General features: G+C 42.6%; 1 protein-coding gene across 1 annotated transcript; it reads left to right on the forward strand.

The window, feature by feature from the left end:
• Positions 1-16,373: 16,373 nt before the first annotated feature.
• On the forward strand, positions 16,374-24,949 carry atp5if1a (ATP synthase inhibitory factor subunit 1a). The gene is made up of 3 exons (XM_034161460.1): positions 16,374-16,540; positions 19,955-20,067; positions 24,650-24,949. The coding sequence occupies exons 1-3, from the start codon at positions 16,469-16,471 to the stop codon at positions 24,789-24,791; spliced, it is 327 nt and encodes a 108-aa protein (XP_034017351.1). The 5' UTR covers positions 16,374-16,468; the 3' UTR covers positions 24,792-24,949.
• Positions 24,950-26,739: the final 1,790 nt, after the last annotated feature.

Below are 26,739 nucleotides of genomic sequence, written 5' to 3' on the forward strand. Positions count from 1 at the left end.
AGAGGTTTTACCTTGTCATCTGATGGTTAATAATCCTATTAATCCATTTGATTGGTTTGGGTGGAGAGACTCTGTGTCAGACAGGCGGCTGGGCACATGCATAGTGGAGGCAGGGTGGACCAATGTTTAGGAGCGGACCGTTCAGTCTGCAACAACTGTCGAGCTGATTCACTCTATTATAGAGTGTAATTTACTCTATTTAGACTGGGATCAAATGCTATCCCAGCAGAGTAAATTTTACTCAGCAAAATTTCCTGTGTAGGTCTGAAGACAAATACAACTACATTCAGTTTTCATGCCACTTAAACACAGCCCCAAGGTGTGCCAAAGTTCATTGAATGAAATCATTTGATAGCATAAGACAGTCAGTCTTAAAGTCTTTTCCTGATTGTTTATTATATACTAATGAACGAATGTCTTGCCTCATCAATCTTATCTGTGCTCTTTGTACACTTCCTCTTCCATGACATTGTTCAGTCACTTACTAAGACAATTATAATGGTAAATATATTTGACAGAACATTAACAATATTAATTTTTATAACAAATAGGGGTTTGCTGGAATGGAAAAGGATAATGACCAGCTAGGCTGCAATGTGAAAGTGGATGTTACAATGATTTTTTTTTTTTAATTAAGTCACTTGCAAAGACAATAATAAATGTAATTTCTTAAATGCATAAAAATAAAAATGGTTAAAAGTGCTCATCTTGCAGACTGGGTGTTGGGTGGTGGAATCCAGTGGCTTATGTGCCTTTGTCGGCGAGGAAAGATTTGCTGATCTTCACTTTGTGGATAATCCTGTGATCTTTGTGGAACCAGTGGATGTCCTGACTGCAGCCACTTGAGAAGATGAATGAGGAGCCCGTGCACATAACTGCAGTATTACCACTGTATTGTTTTTTGGATGCATGCATAACAGTCTGTTTGTGAAATAAGTTAGCTCCACTTTAATTTCTGCCAAGCTGTCTGACAATCCACAGACAAATACTGTTCCCCTGTCAAATCACCCAGAGTGCACAAAAAAGTGTTGTGTGTGTGTGTGTCTGTATTACTGTCTGTGCTTTACGTGTATGGGTTTGTAATTTAGTCCTCTGTCCTGTTTCTTTGTTTTCACTTATATGGTTTATGGTCTGTCTTCTCATTTGTCTGTGTGATCTGCCCCCTGTCTGTGCCACGTTGTTAAATGTCATTGTGTTCTGTCCATGCTCCTTCTGTGGGTTGTCTCTCTGTTCTAATCCCGGTTGGTGTCAGTTTGTCCTTGTGGTTTGTCCTCTGTCGGTGTCTTGACTTTTCTGTCCATGTCTCTGTGTTTTGTTATTTGTCTCCTTGGTGTCCTATGTGGCTTTTCCCAGTTCACACTTTATCCATTTTTGAGTTCCACATTAATTTTCTGTTTTTTTTTTTTGTTTTTTTTTTTGATGGGTTTAGCTTTATGATGCGTTTACACATAGGCAGGACACATTACGAATGTAATTTTTCTGTCATTTGTGGCACATTCCTGACATTCTTAAGGGCCCCTTCACACAGTACGAATAAGTACAACTTAGGGTGACTCACGGCGGAACAGTTCGTATGAGGGAACCACAAAAACATTGCGCCAATAGGCAGGCGTGCACAATGCCACTGCGACGGTTCGTGCAAGTGGGAACACAGCGTGAGCAGCTATGCGATGTGTAACCACAATGTGCAACTGCTGTGAAAATAAAAAAAAAATACATCCCACCTATGGGATTTGAACCTACACTTTCCAAAAGCTCTGTTTGCCAGCCAGAAACTTTATGACTGAGCTACCATCACCGGCCTATAATCAGTGCAGAAAAGTGCCTGAAATCAACAAGGACATGGAAGAGGTGTGCTGTGTCCGGCCCACATGTGATCAGATCTATACTCATAGATCTGGGGAGCACAGGGGGGCACGACACACGCACGCGTGTGAGACATGCACCACATTTGTGTGGCTTTTTGCAACGCCATAGTTGTGGGGCACTTAGACAAATTTCACATCCAGCTTGACAGTGACTGTCTGCTGACTGTTATCATGTTGACAGCGCGAATGACCACACATTTTCTCAGTGCCATGAGAGCAGTGTTAAATGGTCATGTGTATCAGCTGGAATTTGGCCAACACCTGCTGCAAGAGGATTCGATGGGCTCTCACAGCGCTCTTTGGAAGCAGCTACGATTTTACACATTTTGCATACAATTCCTGCTTCATGCACACTTCATGCACAATTTGACCAAATTCATCAATGTGTGAAGAGGCCCTAACGTGACTTAACGCATCTGAATAGGTTTCTTAACAGTACGTGTAGGTGCCTGATAGTCGTGATATTCATGGAGGAGTGCACTCCAGTCATGTTTTTGGCTGTCAAACAATCTTCCATGCACCACCCTCATTTAGCCTCATGTTGTGGAGTTTGCAACTGAGCGTGCTGATCCGTCTTGATTGGTGATCCTTAATAGAGCATGACAGCGTTCGTAGTGGTTCCTGTGCTGGTTCTTGGAGCCCATACTGTTACGCACCATGAAGAATTGTGACATAAACTGTCATTTTGACACGAATTGTAACACGGTGTCACATTTCACTGCACGCCACTACGAATCACTTCTCTCATGTGTACACAATTAAACCCTGCTGCACCACTTTCAGTTTTATTGGTGCAGTATGCCACAGAAGGACAGTGACACCAAGTTGGCTAAGTCTCGTTCCAGTGCTACTCAGTGCGCTCCTGCAGGTGTTCCACCCGCGGTTGTGCCTGATGTTTGGGAAACGGAGTCTGAGCCAGAGGAGAACCACATGCAGCCAGACATGTAACTCTGTCCATCTCCTCCTCCTTCCTGCACAACTCAGCAGCTGAATATATAGCATGAATAGCATGAATATGGTGGCGGTGGGGGTAGTGTGGAGACAATTTGCCTGATTCACAATGTGACAGAATATAACTATGTGCTGTTACACGCAATAGTGTGCAACAGCACACAACATTGCAGGACATTATTCTTGACCATGTGTAATGGTTCCTGATAATTTGCCATCAAAACGTGCCATTAATCGGAACGCGTGGTAACAAGTTGCAACAGTTCCTGGGGACTCCTGACGTCTCTGCCCCGAATAATCGAATTCATGATCAGCAGCCAAGAATGTATACTTTGTGGCATTCGTGACTTGTTGCCATGTGTAAACGCAGCATTAGCCACTGTTTCGTTCTTGTTGTAGTTAATGTACTGCTTGCTTTTGCTCTTAACCTCCTAGGGCCTGGCATCCATATACGAGGTCTGTCCGTAAAGTATAGGTCCTTTTTATTTTTTCAAAAACTATATGGATTTCATTCATATGTTTTTACGTCAGACATGCTTGAACCCTCGTGCGCATGCGTGAGTTTTTCCACGCCTGTCGGTGACGTCATTCGCCTGTGAGCACTCCTTGTGGGAGGAGTCGTCCAGCCCCTCGTCGGAATTCCTTTGTCTGAGAAGTTGCTGAGAGACTGGCGCTTTGTTTGATCAAAATTTTTTCTAAACCTGTGAGACACATCGAAGTGGACATGGTTAGAAAAATTAAGCTGGTCTTCAGTGAAAATTTTAACAGCTGATGAGAGATTTTGAGGTGATTCTGTCGCTTTAAGGACTTTTCACGGTGCGAGACGTCGCGCAGCGCTCTCAGGCAGCGTCATCAGCCTGTTTCAAGCTTAAAACCTCCACATTTCAGGCTCTGTTGATCCAGGACATCGTGAGAGAACAGAGAAGTTTCAGAAGAAGTTGGTTTCAGCATTTTATCAGGATATTCCACTGTTAAAGGAGATTTTTTTAATGAAAGACGTGCGGGCGGATTGCAGCGTCGGCTCACAGCCGCCGCAACGCTCCGCCACAGGAAAAACACCTCCGTTGGAAGCCTTGAGGACAAGTTGGAACATGTCCAGCTGATAAACAATTTTTCATATACTCACTCCACTGAAAGCCATCAAAAGCCAACTGGATTTTAACAAATGGTTATCAACACGGAGGTGTTTTTCCTGTGCCGCCGCGCCGCGTCGGCTGCGTCCCGATGCGCGGACCCGTCCGCACGTCTTTCATTAAAAAAATCTCCTTTAACAGTGGAATATCCGGATAAAATGCTAAAACCGACTTCTTCTGAAACTTCTCTGTTCTCTCACGACGTCCTGGATCAACAGAGCCTGAAATGTGGAGGTTTTAAGCTTGAAACAGGCTGATGATGCTGCCTGAGAGCGCAGCGCGATGTCTCGCACCGTGAAAAGTCCTTAAAGCGACAGAATCACCTCAAAATCTCTCATCAGCTGTTAAAATTTTCACTGAAAACCAGCTTAATTTTTCGAACCATGTCCACTTCGATGTGTCTCACAGGTGTAGAAAAAATTTTGATCAAACAAAGCGCCAGTCTCTCAGCAACTTCTCAGACAAAGGAATTCCGACGAGGGGCTGGACGACTCCTCCCACAAGGAGTGCTCACAGGCGAATGACGTCACCGACAGGCATGGAAAAACTCACGCATGCGCACGAGGGTGCAAGCATGTCTGACGTAAAAACATATGAATGAAATCCATATAGTTTTTGAAAAAAATAAAAAGGACCTATACTTTACGGACAGCCCTCGTATGTGGACATAACATTTTTGGTTGTCTAGACCATAATACTAAGTTTTGTTTCATGAGAACCTCCAGGTCTTAGGAGGTTAAGCCCTGGTCCCACCAAATAATAAAGGATGAATAATGAGCCACACAGCATGTTTTTTTGTTTTTTTTGTTTGTTTGTTTGTTTGCTTGTTTTTTGCTGTGAGAGGATTTATTCAACTATCGTGGAGAATAAAGGCTCTGAGAGGCTCTTAGAGGCAGTATACGAGGGCTGTCAATAAAGTAACGGTCCTTTTTATTTTTTTCAAAAACTATATGGATTTCATTCATATGTTTTTACGTCAGACATGCTTGAACCCTCGTGCGCATGCGTGAGTTTTTCCACGCCTGTCGGTGACATCATTCGCCCTGTGAGCACTCCTTGTGGGAGGAGTCGTCCAGCCCCTCGTCGGAATTCCTTTGTCTGAGAAGTTGCTGAGAGACTGGCGCTTTGTTTGATCAAAATTTTTTCTAAACCTGTGAGACACATCGAAGTGGACACGGTTCGAAAAATTAAGCTGGTTTTCAGTGAAAATTTTAACGGGTGATGAGAGATTTTGAGGTGATTCTGTCGCTTTAAGGACTTCCCACGGTGCGAGACGTCGCTCAGCGCTCTCAGCCGCCGTCGTCAGCCTGTTCAAGCTGAAAACCTCCACATTTCAGGCTCTATTGATCCAGGACGTCGTGAGAGAACAGAGAAGTTTCAGAAGAAGTCGGTTTCAGTATTTTATCCGAATATTCCACTGTTAAAGGAGATTTTTTTAATGAAAGACGTGCGGACGCGTCCGCGCGTCGGGATGCAGCCGACGCAGTGCGGCGGCACAGGAAAAACACCTCTGTTGGAAGCCTTAAGGACAAGTTGGAACATGTCCTGCTGTTAAACAATTTCTCATATACTCACTCCACTGAAAGCCATCAAAAGCCGCCTGGATTTTACAAATGGTTATCAACACGGAGGTGTTTTTCCTGTGCCGCCGCACCGCGTCGGCTGCGTCCCGACGCGCGGACCCGTCTGCACGTCTTTCATTAAAAAAAATCTCCTTTAACAGTGGAATATCCGGATAAAATGCTGAAACCAACTTCTTCTGAAACTTCTCTGTTCTCTCACGACGTCCTGGATCAATAGAGCCTGAAATGTGGAGGTTTTCAGCTTGAACAGGCTGACGACGGCGGCTGAGAGCGCTGAGCGACGTCTCGCACTGTGGGAAGTCCTTAAAGCGACAGAATCACCTCAAAATCTCTCATCAGCCGTTAAAATTTTCACTGAAAACCAGCTTAATTTTTCGAACCGTGTCCACTTCGATGTGTCTCACAGGTTTAGAAAAAATTTTGATCAAACAACGCGCCAGTCTCTCAGCAACTTTTCAGACAAAGGAATTCCGACGAGGGGCTGGACGACTCCTCCCACAAGGAGTGCTCACAGGCGAATGACGTCACCGACAGGCGTGGAAAAACTCACGCATGCGCACGAGGGTTCAAGCATGTCTGACATAAAAATATATGAATGAAATCCATATAGTTTTTGAAAAAAATAAAAAGGACCGTTACTTTATTGACAGCCCTCGTATTTGGTTAACAAGGCTCATCTCTGAGTGTGGTGCTAATCTCAAGATATTCAAAATTTAGCAACAACAGCGTGGGGCAGTTTGTGTACGAGTTACTACGAGGACTAACGAGGATTATAGAGGCATGTTTGTGTTGAGGACGAGGCTGCTAAAAGCTCATTATCCGAGCACCTGGCAGCTACGAGGACCGTTTTGGACAGGCTCAGCCCTCTTGTGTACAAATCCACCTGCTTTGTGCGGCAGGTAAGATGATTTGCAAGAATTGCTTCTGGAATCACAGAGGACCGTTTCATCTGGACCCTTTTTGTCCCTTTCTCACCTGCTTCATGAAGCGGAGAACGTATTTGGGAACAGTTTAAAAGGTAACTATTTTTTATTGCAGTAACTTGGTAAAACAGTTGCATGTTCATTCCTTCCTTATGAGCTGCTGTAAAAGTATGTTTATGATAGATTTAACATCTTGTTAAATGGGTCAGATGAGCTGCGTTCTGTGCACGCTGACGCAATGACTCGTGCTCAAGAAGAGCATTTACACAAAACGGCAGCTCAAAAAACGGTGATTTTGCAGTCAATAATGCCCGAACACAAAGTTAAAAGTTGGATCACAGTGTCAAATGTGTGTTTAAAACCACGGATGGAAAGGAAGCCATTGAGGAGAGCAGAGGCAGCTGTCCAAGAACGTCGAACGGCAGCGCATGCAATAAAGGATGAACACAAAGTTAAAAGATGGATCATGGTGTCAAATGGGTGTTTAAAGCTGTGGAAGAAATGAAGCCAGTGAGAAGGAGAGCAGAGGAAACTGTCCAAGAACGCAGAATGCGCTAATGCAAAAGAGTGATTTCATAGACATTAACGGACAAACACAAAGTTAGAACTTGGATCGCGGTGTCAAAATGCCTGTTAAGCCATGAAGAAATAAATCCAGTGAGAGGAAGCGCTGAGGTGACTGTCCAGGAACCCATGGTTTGGTTCTAGCTGGTCTGCTGCAATTAATGACTCTGGAACACAGATGAACTGCAGCCTAGTGCACAGCGCACACCCGCTGGACTGTACTGGAGCATCTACTTTTGGACTGCATTTAAAAACTGTGACATCTTGAATGGACGCTGTGAACTGAAAACCCACACTTTAAAGGGACCAAGTGTGGGAGGGCTGGAGCTTTGGACCAAACCTGTTGTGTGGGCCGCCAGAAGAGGAGGTACTGCTGGCCCACCCCCAGAGGGCGCCCTGCCTGAAGTGCGGGCTTCAGGCACGAGAGGGCGCTGCCGCCTACAGAAACAGCCGAGGTGACAGCTGTCACTCATCAACTATGACAGCTGTCACCGATCATCTGCATCTCACCCGGGATAAAAGCAGAATGACACCTCCACCACATCGCCGAGATATCGACTTCTGTGAGAGGTAATATTCTCTGCCAGTATTCTGTGATTTCAAGAGTTATTGTGTTGCAGCTGTCAACCAGAGGACCGGCGTGGGTCGCGACTGTTTCGTCCTTCGTCTCATCAGATAAGTGGTTAAACAGACGCTGCACGAGTGTGTGTTAAAGGTGGAGGTGGAATTCCCACCATTATTGTTACTGGGTGTACACACACCCACACTTGACTGTCTTTGTTCTCCGCCAGCAGTACCAGATCCGACATGCTGAGACGGTGGCCACCTGGGGACTTCGGGACTTGGCGGCTCCAGTATCCTTCGGGTTCGGTGGCGGTGGAAATCGTGTGGTTCTGGTTCGTCTCCAGACGGGCGTCTCCTATCGTCGAGCCTGCCCACACGACACCTTCATTAATTGACTTGTATTCATTCTGTAATCTGCTGTGTGTGGTTGTGACATTCACAACAGTAAAGTGTTCTAATTTAACTCCCTCTATTGTCCGTTCATTTACGCCCCCTGTTGTGGGTCCGTGTCACTACACTTTCCCAACAAAACCCGTGCCTAAACGTGCACCAACATCGCATTACGTGGCACTACATGGATCATACGCAGCTTGACGTGCATCATATGCGGCGACACGAGCCAGGCTTCTTCATAACAGATATATAATAGATCATTCTTCAAATAATCGCTGACACACCCATGCATGGCTCATTATTCATGGTTTATTATGCGGTGCAACCAGGCATTAGTCTTCATGTTTGTTTTCTTCTGTTTCTCTTTGACATTTTATACACTTTTGAGTCTGTGTTTGTTTTTTGGCATTATGTACTTAGATTTATCTTTTGGTTTTCTGATTCTATTGTGCTCAGGTTATGTTTTATAATTGTATGTTTTATTTCTGCCTCTCCTTTAGATGTCTGAAGTTTTTGATCATCTTTTGTTAGTTGTCACCTGACCTTTGACCTTGTTGTCACACAGCTGTCCTCCATTTGTTCATCAGTTTGAGTTTGTATTTAATTGTCTGTCTGTGCTCCTATTGTTCACGCAGCTCCTGTTGGTTGTAAGTACCTTGAAGCTTGTTGTTACCACCTGTAGTTCTTTGTGTTGACTCCTTGTTTGAACGTTCTAGTCTTTTTCCATGTCACATGTTTGAACTGAGAATCACTTTATGGAACATTAAAACCTCTTGTTTTTCCACTACCCTTTTTGCCTGCAGACTGGGTTCATTCTGACTCTGCTTAAACCATAACACCAAGTGCTTGCTATCCATCCTGATGGTTACCAAGGCAACAGCGGCAACATCCAGGCAGCTCATGAGGGCTATTAGCAACAATGAGGAGCTGCAGCACCACCAGCACACAACCGTGAGAATAAGGTGATCTGACTGTGCTGCTGCACATGAAGGTCAACTTATCAGTTCAATTCAAACACACGCACATTTCTGTTAAACACATCAGTTACGCAAGAGTATTTTCAGGAATGCACGTACATTTCAGTACTTCATGGCGGCGTGTTGTACCTGCATATACACGTCACGTTACGATTACATTGACAATATGTGCATAATAATAATCAAATCTTCAGTTATGGAAGCAGTAGATCTATGTGAGATATTTGTGCAGTTTTATCCAGGTATTGATAAAGCACGGTACAGAGTTGAAATGTGAGTATATTAAATACTGGCCTGCAGAGGCTCTGAAATAATGGGATGCAAACATAATGCACCCATTAAGCTGTCACAAAAATTATATGGCAAAAATTCTGAAAGGGCATTTTAACAGAAATACAAAGAGTGGCTAATGAAAATGATCTGGTCATACAGAAACATTGTGCCACATCTTGTCTTGCATTTATTCGGGTTCATGCTGTTGCCAGGATACTATTTCCAATGGCAACACATGAATGAGCGAGATGAGCAGCAGTGAAAACATTGAGGTAACTCGCTGTTCTGTATTATGTGCACTGGAAGTCCATACAGGACCGTGCACAAAAATGTGCACGCGCGCACACACACACACACACACACACACATACGAGGGCTGTCAATAAAGTAACGGTCCTTTTTATTTTTTTCAAAAACTATATGGATTTCATTCATATTTTTTTACATCAGACATGCTTGAACCCTCGTGCGCATGCGTGAGTTTTTCCACGCCTGTCGGTGACGTCATTCGCCTGTGAGCACTCCTTGTGGGAGGAGTCGTCCAGCCCCTCGTCGGAATTCCTTTGTCTGAGAAGTTGCTGAGAGACTGCCGCTTTGTTTGATCAAAATTTTTTCTAAACCTGTGAGACACATCGAAGTGGACACGGTTCGAAAAATTAAGCTGGTTTTCAGTGAAAATTTTAACGGCTGATGAGAGATTTTGAGGTGATTCTGTCGCTTTAAGGACTTCCCACGATGCGAGACGTCGCTCAGCGCTCTCAGCCGCCGTCGTCAGCCTGTTTCAAGCTGAAAACCTCCACATTTCAGGTTCTATTGATCCAGGACGTCGTGAGAGAACAGAGAAGTTTCAGAAGAAGTCGGTTTCATCATTTTATCCGGATATTCCACTGTTAAAGGAGATTTTTTTAATGAAAGACGTGCGGACGGGTCCGCGCATCGGGACGCAGCCGCCGCGACGCTCCGCCACAGGAAAAACACCTCTGTTGAAAGCCTTAAGGACAAGTTGGAACATGTCCTGCCTGTTAAACAATTTCTCATATACTCACTCCACTGAAAGCCATCAAAAGCCGCCTGGATTTTACAAATGGTTATCAACACGGAGGTGTTTTTCCTGTGCCGCCGCACCGCGTCGGCTGCGTCCCGATGCACGGACCCGTCCGCACGTCTTTCATTAAAAAAAATCTCCTTTAACAGTGGAATATCCGGATAAAATGCTGAAACCGACTTCTTCTGAAACTTCTCTGTTCTCTCACGACGTCCTGGATCAATAGAGCCTGAAATGTGGAGGTTTTCAGCTTGAACAGGCTGACGATGGCGCCTGAGAGCGCTGAGCGACATCTCGCACCGTGGGAAGTCCTTAAAGCGACAGAATCACCTCAAAATCTCTCATCAGCCGTTAAAATTTTCACTGAAAACCAGCTTAATTTTTCGAACCGTGTCCACTTCGATGTGTCTCACAGGTTTAGAAAAAATTTTGATCAAACAACGCGCCAGTCTCTCAGCAACTTCTCAGACAAAGGAATTCCGACGAGGGGCTGGACGACTCCTCCCACAAGGAGTGCTCACAGGCGAATGACGTCACCGACAGGCGTAGAAAAACTCACGCATGCGCACGAGGGTTCAAGCATGTCTGACGTAAAAACATATGAATGAAATCCATATAGTTTTTGAAAAAAATAAAAAGGACCCTTACTTTATTGACAGCCCTCGTATACAAGTTTCACAGATGACTTATGCACACGGCATATTTTGCCCAACACATCAAAATGACCATATTATAATTTTATTAGATTAAATTGTTATATTAAAATCACTTGCATATATGTTTTACCTATATGTTACCATATACGTTTTAATATATGGTTTAACATTACCTTAAAATCGCAAGGCCTACCTGTCTTTATTTTATGCTGTGGTTATTGTGCATCTTACAAGATGCCAACATTGGCCAAAACAGCATCTGCAGCTTTCAGAACCTTAAATCTTTCAAGCTGAATATGCAATACAACCCCTGGCAAAAATTATGGAATCACCGGCCTCGGAGGATGTTCATTCAGTTGTTTAATTTTGTAGAAAAAAAGCAGATCACAGACATGACACAAAACTAAAGTCATTTCAAATGGCAACTTTCTGGCTTTAAGAAACACTATAAGAAATCAGGAAAAATAATTGTGGCAGTCAGTAACGGTTACTTTTTTAGACCAAGCAGAGGGAAAAAATTATGGAATCACTCAATTCTGAGGAAAAAATTATGGAATCATGAAAACAAAAGAACGCTCCAACACATCACTAGTATTTTGTTGCACCACCTCTGGCTTTTATAACAGCTTGCAGTCTCTGAGGCATGGACTTAATGAGTGACAAACAGTACTCTTCATCAATCTGGCTCCAACTTTCTCTGATCGCTGTTGCCAGATCAGCTTTGCAGGTTGGAGCCTTGTCATGGACCATTTTCTTCAACTTCCAAAGATTTTCAATTGGATTAAGATCCGGACTATTTGCAGGCCATGACATTGACCCTATGTGTCTTTTTGCAAGGAATGTTTTCACAGTTTTTGCTCTATGGCAAGATGCATTATCATCTTGAAAAATGATTTCATCATCCCCAAACATCCTTTCAATTGATGGGATAAGAAAAGTGTCCAAAATATCAACGTAAACTTGTGCATTTATTGATGATGTAATGAAAGCCATCTCCCCGGTGCCTTTACCTGACATGCAGCCCCATATCATCAATGACTGTGGAAATTTACATGTTCTCTTCAGGCAGTCATCTTTATAAATCTCATTGGAACGGCACCAAACAAAAGTTCCAGCATCATCACCTTGCCCAATACAGATTTGAGATTCATCACTAAATATGACTTTCATCCAGTCATCCACAGTCCACGATTGCTTTTCCCTAGCCCACTGTAACCTTGTTTTTTTCTGTTTAGGTGTTAATGATGGCTTTCATTTAGCTTTCTGTATGTAAATCCCATTTCCTTTAGGCGGTTTCTTACAGTTCGGTCACAGACGTTGACTCCAGTTTCCTCCCATTTGTTCCTCATTTGTTTTGTTGTGCATTTTCGATTTTTGAGACATACTGCTTTAAGTTTTGTTGGGGAAAGTGTAGTGACACGAACCCACAACAGGGGGCGCAAATGAACGGTCAATAGATGAGTCAAAAGGTAACAATTTAATGTTGTGAATGTGCACAACGAATATACAGACAATCTCAGAATCTGATAGCAGTCAATACACAAAGGTGACGTGTGGGCAGGCTCGAGGATAGAAGACGTCTGTCCTGAGAAAAGCCGGAACCACACGATTTCCGCCGCCACCAAACCTGGTGAATACTGGAGCCGCCAAGTCCTGAATTCCCAGGTGATCACCGTCCCCGACTGCCGGATCTGGTACTGCTGGCGAGGAGCACAAACAGTGAGATGTGGGTGTGTGCACACCCAGTAACCAAAACAGTCAGAAGGTGGAAAGTCACCTCCACCCCTAATCACACAGTCGTGCAGCTCCTGTTAACCACTTATCTGGTTGGGGTATGAAGCGAAGCCGTCGCTGTTCACACCAAACGCCAATCCAGCAGATAAGGCTCACAACAGGAAAGCGGCTGCAAAAAGAGTTCAGACTATGACACAGTTTTCAGTACAGCAGAGAATATTACCTTCACAGGTAGATGATATCTCGGCAATGAGGTGGAGATGACGTCCGGGTTTTCTGGAGTAGTAAGATGAAGTGTAGATGGGTGACAGCTGTCATGAGATAATGAGTGACAGCTGTCACCCCTGGCTGTGTCCGTGACGGCAGCGCCCTCTCGTGCCTGAAGCCCGCACTTCAGGCAGGGCGCCCTCTGGTGGTGGGCCAGCAGTACCTCCTCTTCTGGCGGCCCACACAACAAGTTTTCTTTCTTGACGCTTTGATATCTTCCTTGGTCTACCAGTATGTTTGCCTTTAACAACCTTCCCATGTTGTTTGTATTTGGTCCAGATTTTAGACACAGCTGACTGTGAACAACCAACATCTTTTGCAACATTGCGTGATGATTTACCCTCTTAAGAGTTTGATAATCCTCTCCTTTGTTTCAATTGACATCTCTTGTGTTGGAGCCATGATTCATGTCAGACCACTTGGTGCAACAGCTCTCCAAGGTGTGATCACTCCTTTTTAGATGCAGACTAACGAGCAGATCTGATTTGATGCAGGTGTTAGTTTTGGGGATGAAAATTTACAGGGTGATTCCATAATTTTTTCCTCAGAATTGAGTGATTCCATATTTTTTTCCCTCTGCTTGGTCTAAAAAAGTAACCGTTACTGACTGCCACAATTATTTTTCCTGATTTCTTATAGTGTTTCTTAAAGCCAGAAAGTTGCCATTTGAAATGACTTTAGTTTTGTGTCATGTCTGTGATCTGCTTTTTTTCTACAAAATTAAACAACTGAATGAACATCCTCCGAGGCCGGTGATTCCATAATTATTGCCAGGGGTTGTAGTTTTTACAGAACTATTTCCCTGTTTATCAAGTATTTTTTTAAGTCACCCTTCCAACTTGGTTAATCAGTTATAATACAAACAGAAATTGCAAATCTTCTTAAATTAACTGAATCTGCTACCTGTACAAGGATTCTGTGGAGTACATGATAATATTCAGCATTTCGAGTCTCACTTGAGTCAAAACTGAGAGCAGCCTTTGTCGATGTGAAGGAAAATACAGCTTCTTCTGTAAAAGTGTAACATAATGCACTTCCATTGACACTGCAGCACATGAGCTGTGTGAGATCATACTGCCACCATTTGTTGCAAAGGTGTTGTTGCCTCAGTGTTTCCGGTTCTCTTCGTGGTGTAGGTCATGGGCATTCAATTCATGCAACAAATAAATACAAAAATCATTGAATAGCTCTCTTTCTATTTCTATTTTTTACATTGTTGCACCCGGTTGAGTAAAAACCTTTATTTGCTTTTATGCACAATCCAAGGCTACCTGGACCACTAACTACTGATTTTCTTCTCATAGAAGCATTCCATTTTTATTGCTTAACTTCCTGGAAACGGTTGGACAGAATGTACAAAAGCACCACTCGTACATGCAGCCAGTGACCATCAACTTGTGGTTGCAGATGTTGAAAGTGGAGTATCTAGTCCATGGGCCAAGCAGGTTATTGATACCACTTAAGGGGACAAAGTGACACTTATATAGCCAGGTAGGGGTCAATAAAGAATTAGACAGATGTCAAAATTTAGAAATACCCCGATCATAATGAAAAATCTACTGCATTATTTGTCTGATCACACAAATTCCAAATAGGTATATTTTGGACCACCTATGACTGAATTCTGTGGAGTTATGAGGTAAATACAGCAAGAATGGTGACGGTCAGTTTCAGTTTGTATGGGGGTCACAAGTTAAAGTTGCTCCGATTTTGGTAAGAAGTGATACAAATTATTGGTTGAGTTAATAAGGTTTTAAAAATAGTTTTCACCATTTGTCATATGTCATGAAATCCAATGGATGCTGACCTTATTTGACCTTTATTTTGGAGGTCAAACATTCAACACAATCAAAACTATTCCATTTATTAATCCTTTTATTTCAACCAATAATTTGTACCAATTAGGCCAAAATTAATAACTGGCTCATGGACTAATAAGAGGAGTGTCAAGGACATGTGGCTCAGACCACACTGTACGAAAATGAGTATTGTCTGATAGGAGGCTCTTCATTTGTGCTCCCTCTTTGTGACTCACATGCACTTACAAGCCTACTGGTTCTCTAACTGTGGAAAACTTCACTTTATGCTCACAGTGTGTTTCAGCCAGCTCTTGAGACGTGAGTACTGAATCCTTTGCATTCTGCAGCCAGTCGTTAAATAACACAAATGAAAATTATACATATCTGTGCCGCCTCATGCAAGTCAAGATGTGCAAATCGCTCTATGGTAGCCTAGTTTCTTTGTACCCTTTAATTCTTCCAGGGAGTTTTTCCTCACCACTGGTGCCAGTATACTTGCTCGGGGGGTGGGTCAGGTCAGACCTTAGCCTTGTGAAGTGCCTTGAGGCAACTATCTTGTGATTTGGTGTTATACAAATGAACTGAGTTGAATTGAATTTTAATTCCGGTTGTAATGGTGATACTTGGAAAGCCAAATATTTTCTAAGGGGATACTTCTTGTAAAAAGATTGAGAACCACTGCTCTAAGGTATATTTAGTAAGTAAACTTGAGGTTTACTTAAGTTTATTTAATAACCTATACTTTTTGGTAAGGGTAAAACAGATAGATGGATGAGTCACTGTCTCCTTGATGGACACCAAACTGTATTTGGGGTGAACTAATTGAAATATATAAAATTCTCAATGGAATAGAGTGAGATGAGCCCAGTTCATTTTTCAGTACTAGAAAGTATCAGGGACTTGGAGGTCACAAATGTACTTTTAAACATAATCATAGTAGACTTAATATTAGGAAGAACAGTTTTTCAAACAAGTCAGTACTGAATAATTTACCAAGTCATGTGACTCTCACCAGATGTTTCTTTTAAAATAAATTATGGACATTTTTATATTTCAGATCATTTTTATATTTCTGGACAGTTTCTAATATTTCTATTAATACATGATCTGTGCTTCTTGTGTACTTTTTATCTGCTACTGTACATTTTTATAAGAAAGTATAGTTTTTCAATACATATATGGAAAAATTTACTAAGTCATGTGATTCTCTTATATTTGATTAGATTTGAGTCTTATGATTTTCTTATTTCTAACAATTTTTATAATTCTGACCATTTTTATATTTCTGGTCAATTTTTATATTTCTATTTATGCATGATGTGTGCATTTGTCACATGTATGTTCTGTGGTTCTGATTGATTGGTCAAACTTTGCAAAAAAAAAGCGCAATTTCAGTAATCGGTTGGAGTTGGTATGCATAATAAATGTATGAAAACTTGATCGTGCAGCTGGCCCACTGATTACAGAATAAAGGTAATATATACGCGCCAATACGCTGACTTTAATGCATTCATACTGGATTTGCAATATTTTTTTATGAAAAAAAAACAGGTGAGCTCAGATTAATCACACCGCGTGAAACACTGAAATTAAGAGCTGCCGTTTTTAATTCTGATCGCAAGGTGGCAGTAATGAGTGCCAGGAGGAGGTGCGTTCGCCCGTAAATGCAACTTCCGCGTTTCCAACCAAAAGCTGCAGAGAAAAACGATCAACTTGTGCTGTTTTTGCTTTTGTAATAATGGCAAGTGTTTTTTTGAGAACAAATTTAAGGAGTTGCGTTGTTTCTCAGATAAGGATGATGTCCGATCAGGTAAAGTTATGATGGCTTTCGCTTTATATAGCTTGCATGTTTTGCTAACTTATTTTTGAGTGTGTGTTTTTATAAAAATGCATTCAGAAAACATTTCAGAGTGGTTATCAGTGGCTTTTAGGGTTTGAGATGCTGCGGTCAAATATTTTGGAACCACGGAAAGTGTTTAACATAGTGACTTTAAAAGGTAATTTAGCAGCGAAAAAATCAAGTGAAGTCATAATGACGTCATAGTCACGTCACCGGGAATAATCACTCAAGCTCTTGGTTATGAGTAGACTTTAGATATATTTTGTTTTTTATTTCTCCAATTCGAAGTCAATTATTTAATAACACTTTATACACTTTGGAATGCATTCTGGTGTTGAGTAGTGGCACAAACACTGATATGTTGCAACTTGATTTCATTATCAAAACAGCACGTCATAAAAAACATGACCATAATCAAGGAAACTTTTACAGTCCCCTCCAAAAGCATTGGACCTCTTGATATTTCACACTTCTTCAATCGCTTTTCCGGGTTCAGGTCGCAGGGACAAAGCTCCAGCAGGGGACCCCAGACTTCCCTTTCCCGTGCCACATTGACCACCTCTGACTGTGGGATCCCCAGGTGTTCCCAGGCCAGTGTGGAGATATAATCTCTCCACCTAGTCCTGGGTCTCCTCCCAGATGGACATGCCTGGAACACCTCCCTAGAGAGATGCTCAGGAGACATCTTTACCAGATTCCCGAACCACCTCAGCTGGCTCCTTTCAACGCAAAGGAGCGGTGAGTCTACTCCGAGCTCCCCATGGATGACTGAACTTCTCACCCTATCTCTAAGGGAGACACCACCCACCCTCCTGAGGAAGCCCATTTCGGTCGCTTATACCCACGATCTAGTTCTTTTGGTCATGATCCAACCCTCATGACCATAGGTGAGAGTAGGAACGAAGATTGACTAGTACATCGAGAGCTTCGCCTTTTTGGCTCAACTCCCTTTTCGTCGGAACAGTACGGTAGCACGCATGCAATACCGCCCCTGCTGCACCGATTCTCCTGCCAATCTCACACTCCATTGTCCCCTCACTCGTGAACAAGACCCTGAGGTACTTGAACTCCTTCACTTGGGGCAAGACCATATTCCCTACCTGTAGTAGGCAATCCATTGGTTTCCTGCAGAGAACCATGGCCTCAGATTTAGAGGTGCTGATCCTCATCCCAGCTGCTTCACACTCGGCTGTAAACCGATCCAGTGAGTGTTGGAGGTCACCAGTCGATGAAGCCAACAGGACCACATCATCTGCAAAAAGCAGTGATAAGACCCTGAGCCCACCAAACTGGAAACCCTCCTCTGCCCGACTACGCCTCGATATCCTGTCCATTAATATCACAAACGGGATTGGTGACAAAGCGTAGGCCTGGCGGAGAAAATCCTCCTCCATACCACATCATGAAGCTGTATAACTGGTGATACAAAATGTAAAACTTGCACTATGAACAACTTCTCCAATCACAGCCACAGAAGCCTATAACTTCTTCTGGGTTGTCTGGGTGGCTTTTCTCACTCTTCTCCTTCTTGCACAGTTACTCAGTTTTCAAAAACTATCTACTCCATAGAGTGCCATACTGTTTGCGTTTCTTCAGTATTGATGTCAATAAAATCCTAGACTTATTCAGTGACTTGGAAATGTGTATGTATCCATCCCCTTACTTGTCTGAAGAAAACTGGCAATAAAACTGATTATTTACAGGTATTATAGCAAAGGGTTCCATTACTTATGCAATGGAACATCTTGGTTTTTATATTTTTGTATGGATGAGATTTATTGTCATTGACATTTCACGAATGCAACAACGAGATTACGTCCACACTCCAGTTACCACAGACAAGATACAGCAATTAATCCACAATTATTACTTGTTTGCTGTAATAATGGTACACATCAGAATTAAAGACAACACATATACATTTGACATTGTTTATGTGCACAAAACTTTGAAACAGTCCATTATCCGAATTGAGGCAATGTGTGTGTGTGTGTGGGGGGGGGGGGGGGGGGGGTGCTGCAGCAACATGTGGTCGTGCAGCCGCCAGCTTGGGGTGGGGGGAGCTACAGCAGCTAAAGCTGCGCTGCACCCCGGAGGGGGAAGGGAGTGGCGTGAGCGGGGGCTGGGATGGGGTGGGGGGGTACAATGGTAGGTGGGAGCATGCGTATCAGCCTCTGTCCATGTGTGAGTGGCAAATGAGTTACATTTGTCAGTTTCTGTCAGTATGTGCTGGAGTTACAGAAGATAAGAAGGCAGCTGAATGGATCACGAAGGCTGTAGAAATTCTTCTGGAGGAAAACGGGGCATTTGTTATTCAGAGGCTGATAAGCCTGCCATGTTTATGGTTGAGCAGTGAAAACACCTTTGCAGCTCACACGAACAACCAGATCAATTTATGAGTATTCCCTGGTCTCTGACATCTTCTCTTTCAAGGCGTGCATTTGATCCGAGATGTTATCCAATTTGCGTCTGAGTTCAAGGGTTAATGCAGTCTGAGAACGTATCACCTTGTCCAACTCATTAATCATGACGGACAGGTGAGGGGTCGTGTTTCTGGTGGCAGCTGTCTTGCCAATTCTCCGGTACATAAACCAATAAGTACCAGCCCTCCTACAATAAAACCAAATATAAATAAATCTTCGACATCCGCCACAGAGAATGGCACCAAGCATGCGACATGCCATTACTCCCAGGCGTCAAGAACATAGCCCGCAGGATAGGTTCCATCTGGGCACACAGGGGCCCACGGCCCTGATTTCCTTGTTGGAAAAAATGATGTCACTAGTGTTCAGAGACTGGCTGATCAATTCCATGGTTAATCCAGTACAGTTTGAAGAATTCACAGTCCGGTGAAGTAGGGACTTGAAGATTGGAGCAGAGATAGAGGAGAGAGGAGGAGATGCGACCGCCCTTGCCGGAATCCCAAGCTGATAATTAATTTATATCAAGTTGTAGAGATTTGCTTTGTTTGTTTTTTAAAGAAGATAATTTTAGAAATGTTTATATTGAGAAGCCTGATTTACTTTTTGTATTTGAAATGGCATGGAGTGAACAAACTTCTTCCAATTAAAAAGAGTAATTAGTACTAGGAGTTAATATGAATTGCATTGAGACAGCTGGTGTTTTAACTTTTTTTCTAGGAATTGTTTTATAGGGGCAATTCTGTGGTAAGGGAAATACATTAACAGCAAAATCTGGCTGTATATTAGCTCACCATTATAAAAAAATGCTGTGATTGTTAATGTCCCATTAATAGCAGGAATAATTTACAGATACATTTTATGTAATGCGATTGATTTGCAAACTGAATATTCAGGTTTGTATATAGTGCAGTAAACTGTCTTGAAATATTCTGTGTTTGCATGCTATTGATGTATTTTTCAGCTCGGAGAGTTGGGCAAGGGAGCGGGGAGAGGTGGAGGTGGTGGAGGGTCTGTGAGGGAGGCAGGAGGGTCACTTGGAAAGCGAGGAGCAGCAGAAGAGGAGCGATACTTCAGGTAACAGGCATCACACTATGGCATAACAAATATTTTCATTACTGAGGAGGGTGCATGTGTGTTTGTGACCCCTTCAATAAATTGCTGTTAGTCTCTTCAAATGTCTTTACTTGTTTGCCCAAAACAGTGCCAAATGGCAAAATTAAGCAAATGTTCAATTGTATAAAGCAGAAAAATGGTAAATGGACTTTATTTATATAGCGCTTTTCCATCTACATCAGACACTCAAAGCACTTTACACACTAATGCCTCACATTCACACCAGTGTGAGGGTGCTGCCATACAAGGTACTCACTACACAACTAGTGGATTAAGGACCTTGCCCAAGGGCCCTTAGTGACTTTCCGGTCAGGCTGGGAGTTAAACAGAGGATTCTCTGGTATCAAGCCCAACACTTAACCACTAGACCATCACCTCCCCAGAAAAAACTGTGTCTTTTATCTTAGACGTGGATGGCAGGAAATTTTACTTATTTATTTATACAGGTAGTCTCATTGAGACATCAAGTCTCATTCTCAAAAAAGACATGTTTCAGCCTATATAGCCTATATAAAGTGAAATCTGGATTCGGATCCAGATCACTTCCATACTTCAGTGGATTCTTCCATGCCCCATTATTCATCTGTGGTGCAAACTTGTTGAGAATCCGTGAAGAAGTTTTGATGTTATCCTTAAAAGCCTTTATAAAGAGAAACTTGATCCAGAATCCAGATCACCTCCAAAATTTAATGGAGACTTTCATGGCATAATATCCATCTGTGGTGCAAATTTGGTGAGAATCCGTGAAGTAGTTTTGACATGATCCTTCAAATCCTATATAAAGTCAGGGTTCTCAGCAGGATTTTTTTCTCAGGGTAATGGGATGGAAAAAAATCACCTTAAAAAGCCAGGTATTAAACCCCCCAGAAGCCTTTGCATTATGTGCATCTGTGACTACGTTTACATGCCGTTAATATTCGGGTTAAGGTCAGTATTCCGGTTTCTGAATCATTAGGAATGACCCGTTTACATGCTTAAGCAGACAGAGTTACTCTTGTATACATGGTCATTGGTATCATTTGGAATATCCCCATCTAAACAGTGACGCGCGTCTTCCACCGGTGCTTAATTTGGTCTGGCGTTTGTGCAAATCCTGCTTCGTGTAAAACCCCTCACTACACACTTTATACATTTTTCTCAAACAGGCATTAACATTTTCTCACTTTTTTCTCCTGTGTAAACACTCTCTTCTGGGCGAGAAGATTATAAACAGACACACGCAGAACACAATGCGTGTGCTCTGCCTTCGCTCACTGCCTCCGGGGGTATGGATGCAGGACCCGCAAAGAATCCAAGTCATGGCGACGGAGCTCTGTGGCTGCAGTAAACCAAGACCCTGCGGCGCTGTGGATTTTTCCGCAAATGCCAGAGCACTCAACAGCGAGCGTAGTCTCTGGATTTGTTGCCAGAGTTGGCGCAGCTCTGCACAGCAGAGAGGGGGGCAGTGTGAGTGGCCCGCTGTGGCGTTTACCAAGCCCGCAGACTCAGTAAGCGCATCGTAGGTAGTGAGAGCAATCGCGGTGATGCCGACCGGTGCCGCGACCGGCCCGCCTGATGAGGACGCAGAACACAATGCACTGTTTATCTCTGCTTCTGTGGTGTCCGGTGGGTTGCGCGCACCGCATACAAGTAGTTGCCGTACTCAAAAGACCAAGATTCCTTGCGGATAGGACGTGCACAACACAAAATAATGTTCTTTTCTATGGGGATATTCCGATGCGCGTTTATATGACCTGATATTCGGGTTAGAAAAGGAGTAACCCAGGGGTCTTATTCGGGTTTTTGCAGGTGTTTACGTGGCCGTGCGCAACCGGGTTATTGCTAATATTCCGGTTATGAAAGGGTTATTGGCTGCATGTAAACGTAGTCTGTTTCAAAATGTGAGAAAAGTGTTTACAAAAATGCCACCAATTTGAGGTTAATCTTCACCTTCATCTGGTTAAGCCTGGTTCACACGACAGGATTTTAAAATTATCTTTAGGTTTCCAAAACCTGAAAGACCACACACGTGAAGATTAAAAAAAAAATCATAGATCTAACAAGTTTGGTCGTACAGTGTGTGGTGTTCAGCCACACGGTAAGGACAGCACCACCACACATGAACAGATTTCATACACAAACATTCCCAGCTCAGACAGGAAATCTTGCAAAATCTCTCGAGATTAAACGTGACGTCAGAGTAAACAAACGGCGATACTTTGTGGACTATTTAAAACAGAGGGGGAAAAAAACAATACAAAAAGGAAAGAAAAGGTGTTCTTTAAAGGAGTGGAGACAGCACGACCACCGGACTTTCTGGTAAATCAGAACAGCTGTTTTGATTTTATTTTCTGCTCCCTATGTCCGTCACACCGCTTTCTGATTGGCTGCACGTCACATTCAGCATTCTGTGTACTCGTTTGTGGTCTGAGGACACCACACACACTGCGATATCGGGCCAAGAGGATCCAACATGTTGAACATCCCCGATTTGCGATCGGAGTGCCCCTGACGTCCTTCCAAGCAGATCAGAGCACTCTTAACGCACCAAACAGGAGGAATATCTGATAAGATTATCTTTAGTGTCATCACGATTGTTTGGGTGTCCTTAAGCTTGTCAGAAGGGGAAGATCTGGTCCGATATCGGCCTAATTATCCTGCCGTGTGAACCAGGCCTTAAATGTGTTGAAAGTCTAGCTCACCTGTCATGTCTGCAAACTCACACCTGCTGTTATGCTTCTAAATAAAACAAAGGCTCTTCAAACAGCAACTATTTTATTATTTCAAAAAACCTTTTCCTTATTTTAACATTAAATTAAGGAATCAGTAGTCATGATTTTAATTTACAAACATCAAAGATTTTCAAAGAATCTTCTTTTTTTTTTTCTTTTTTTTTACTTAAAAGTATTTTAATTACAAGTTATTTAATGTAAGAAAAAAACACATAAGGAGTTTCTTGAATAAACTGCTGTGTATAAATTAGCAGTTTTGATGTTCATGACACACTTCTACACTGTTCTGTTTTGGCCTGATGCCTTGTTTCTTTTGGCTTTAAAGTAAGGCTGTAACAAAGATTAAAAAAAAAAATCATGGCTTTTCTTCACACAATTTGGCACTCAAAATGCAGACAATGGTGTTTCAGAGCGTTATAAATTTAAAAATCTAGCGGGGGAAGGTGGCCCCATTCTCCCCTATCCTGCAGCACACAGCTCACTGGGAGGAGAACTTTAACGGCTGCAGAACTTTCCGCGCTCCGCTGCTTTCAGCGCTCAGTGCAGGGCACACTGCAGGAGAACTTTAGTGGCTGTATGAGAACTTTAACCCAAGAACTTTACCAATACGCGCAATGATCCACACCAGAGAACCTTTGTGTGCTGTCCCATGGAAAGTGTACATCATGAGGAACGGGGAAAAAAGCTGCAGTGTGAAACGGTAGACGATTTTCTTTTCTTGCTCGCAATAACAGATGCTAGTCCAGTAGCGACTTTAATCAGCAGAAAAGTGAGTCACGATTAACATCTTTAAATGGGTTTGACTGAGGTTAAAAAAAAAAAGAATTTCTGTAGGTTGATTTTGGACCCAGTGCAGGTCCACAATCAGAATTTCCCATTACACGCCCTTGGAAACAGCGTAACGGCCCAATTGCAGCATAGTTTTTTTTTCATGCGGCAGTGTAATAGGCTGTTACATTGTTATAATGCTGGTGAGAACCATGAAAGTGAAATCTTAATCCAGAATCCATATCCGGTTCACCTCACAAATTCAGTAGAGTCTTCCATACCCTGATATCTGTATGTGGTGAAAATTTGGTGAGAATCTATGAAGTAGTTTTGACGTGATCCTTCAAAGCTGATAAAGTGAAACTTGATCCAGGATCTGGATCACCTCCAAAATTTAATGTTGTCTTCTGTGTCGTAATATCTGTGTGTGGTGAAAATTTCGTCAGTCCATGCAGTAGCTATGACGTAATTCTGCTAAAAGTAATCCATCAAAACCTAAGTGAAACTTGATCCAGGATCCGGATCACCTCCAAAATTGAATGGATTCTTCCATGGCGTAATATCTATCTGTTCTGAAAATTTCATCAAAATCTGTGCCGTAGTTTTGATGTAATTCTGTTAAGACAAATAAATAAATTCTGATAATTTTATTATGGCCTTGGCAGACATAATAATAAAAAAAGTGAATTAATAAGGTCATTCAGAGTTGAATTGGTTAGTCCATCAACAGAAAAGTAATCAAATACTTTAATCATATTTGATTAATCATTATAATACTGAAAAGAGGAAAAAGTTATAGCTTTTCAATTATGAGAACTTTATGATTTTTTTTTATTACGTCCACCAAGGACGTAATAAAATCATCTGTGTTTGTCTGTCTGTTAGCAGGATTATGTCAAAACTACTGCATGGATTTTGCATTTCTGCTTTCAAATTGACAAACTTAAAAAAATAAATAAAATCAAACATGCTGTTTGAAACTCGAGGTGTGCCTACCACTTCTGCAAAGTATTCCAGGTAATATGCTTATCTGGGTCATCTTCACTTTGTGATGTCACTGACAGGCGGAAGGAAATGGAGCAGTTGGCAGCACTGAGGAAGCATCATGAGGAGGAGATCAACCATCACAAGAAAGAGATTGAGCGCCTGCAGAAGGAGATTGAGCGCCACAAGGGCAAAATAAGGAAGCTGGAATATGATGACTGAAGCCAGTAATATCTTTTCCTCACACGAGTTCAGTCTTACTGTTATGTATCATTACAGTTAGTCATAATCATACACGGATTGCTTGCAGAAATAGGTTGAAACTTCATACTGACATAATTACAAATAAAATCCCAATAAAAGATAACTTTGCACCTATACTTTGTATGTCTTTGCATTTGTTTTTATTTTTGTCTCTTTTGTTCAAATTAATTGTGATTTGAATAAGTGGAGCTGCATTACCATATAGTATGACCTGTATATGGGTCGAGGACAGTAGACTTAATTTGTCAAGTTGTTTGTCAGACATATTAACTTTATGAATTGCTATATGTCTGAGTATTGTAGCCACTTTAGCAGGGGCAAAAAATAAAAAGTATGTAATGACACGAGCAAAATCATAATATGAATAAAGAGGGCCACTCAGAACACATACCTCTGTCAGATAATATTGATCAGCCATATTACTGGTGCTCACACTTACTAAACTTTTCCAGTTTGATCTTTGTGAGATGCAGCAAAAATGGTAATATGAAAACCAACCTTGCATTGTTGGCAAATCAAAAGTAGTGCTTAATGCGCCCCCTTTGGAGAGGAAATGTTAGTTACCAAAATCAAATATGCTTCCATAAAATTTGCCATTTTCCTATATACACTCAACAAAAATATAAACGCAACACTTGTGTGTGCCATATCACGATGCTGATTAGACACCATGATTAGTGCATAGGTGTGCCTTAGACTGTCCACAATAAAAGGCCACTCTGAAAGGTGCAGTTTTGTTTTATTGGGGGGGGATACCAGTCAGTATCTGGTGTGACCACCATTTGCCTCATGCAGTGCAACACATCTCCTTCGCATAGAGTTGATCAGGTTGTCAATTGTGGCCTGTGGAATGTTGGTCCACTCCTCTTCATTGGCTGTGCGAAGTTGCTGGATATTGGCAGGAACTGGTACACGCTGTCATATACACCGGTCCAGAGCATCCCAAACATGCTCAATGGGTGACCTGTCCGGTGAGTATGCCGGCCATGCAAGAACTGGGACATTTTCAGCTTCCAAGAATTGTGTACAGATCCTTGCAACATGGGGCCGTGCATTAACCTGCTGCAACATGAGGTGATGTTCTTGGATGTATGGCACAACAATGGGCCTCAGGATCTCGTCACGGTATCTCTGCATTCAAAATGCCATCAATAAAATGCACCTGTGTTCTTCGTCTATAACAGACGCCTGCCCATACCATAACCCCACCGCCACCATGGGCCACTCGATCCACAACATTGACATCAGAAAACCGCTCACCCACACACGCTGTCTGCCATCTGCCCTGGACAGTGTGAACCGGGATTCATCTGTGAAGAGAACACCTCTCCAACGTGCCAAACGCCAGCGAATGTGAGCATTTGCCCACTCAAGTCGGTTACGACGACAAACGAGTCAGGTCGAGACCCCGATGAGGACGACGAGCATGCAGATGAGCTTCCCTGAGACGGTTTCTGACAGTTTGTGCAGAAATTCTTTGGTTATGCAAACCGATTGTTCCAGCAGCTGTCCGAGTGGCTGGTCTCAGACGATCTTGGAGGTGAACATGCTGGATGTGGAGGTCCTGGGCTGGTGTGGTTACACGTGGTCTGTGGTTGTGAGGCTGGTTTGATGTACTGCCAAATTCTCTGAAACGCCTTTGGAGACGGCTTATGTTAGAGAAATGAACATTCAATACACAAGCAACAGCTCTGGTTGACATTCCTGCTGTCAGCATGCCAATTGCACGCTCCCTCGAATCTTGCAACATCTGTGGCATTGTGCTGTGTGATAAAACTGCACCTTTCAGAGTGGCCTTTTATTGTGGACAGTCTAAGGCACACCTGTGCACTAATCGTGTCTAATCAGCATCTTGATATGGCACACCTGTGAGGTGGGATGGATTATCTCAGCAAAGGAGAAGTGC

The sequence above is a fragment of the Thalassophryne amazonica genome, chromosome 20 (genome assembly GCF_902500255.1).
Source record: "Thalassophryne amazonica chromosome 20, fThaAma1.1, whole genome shotgun sequence".
NCBI lineage: Eukaryota > Metazoa > Chordata > Actinopteri > Batrachoidiformes > Batrachoididae > Thalassophryne > Thalassophryne amazonica.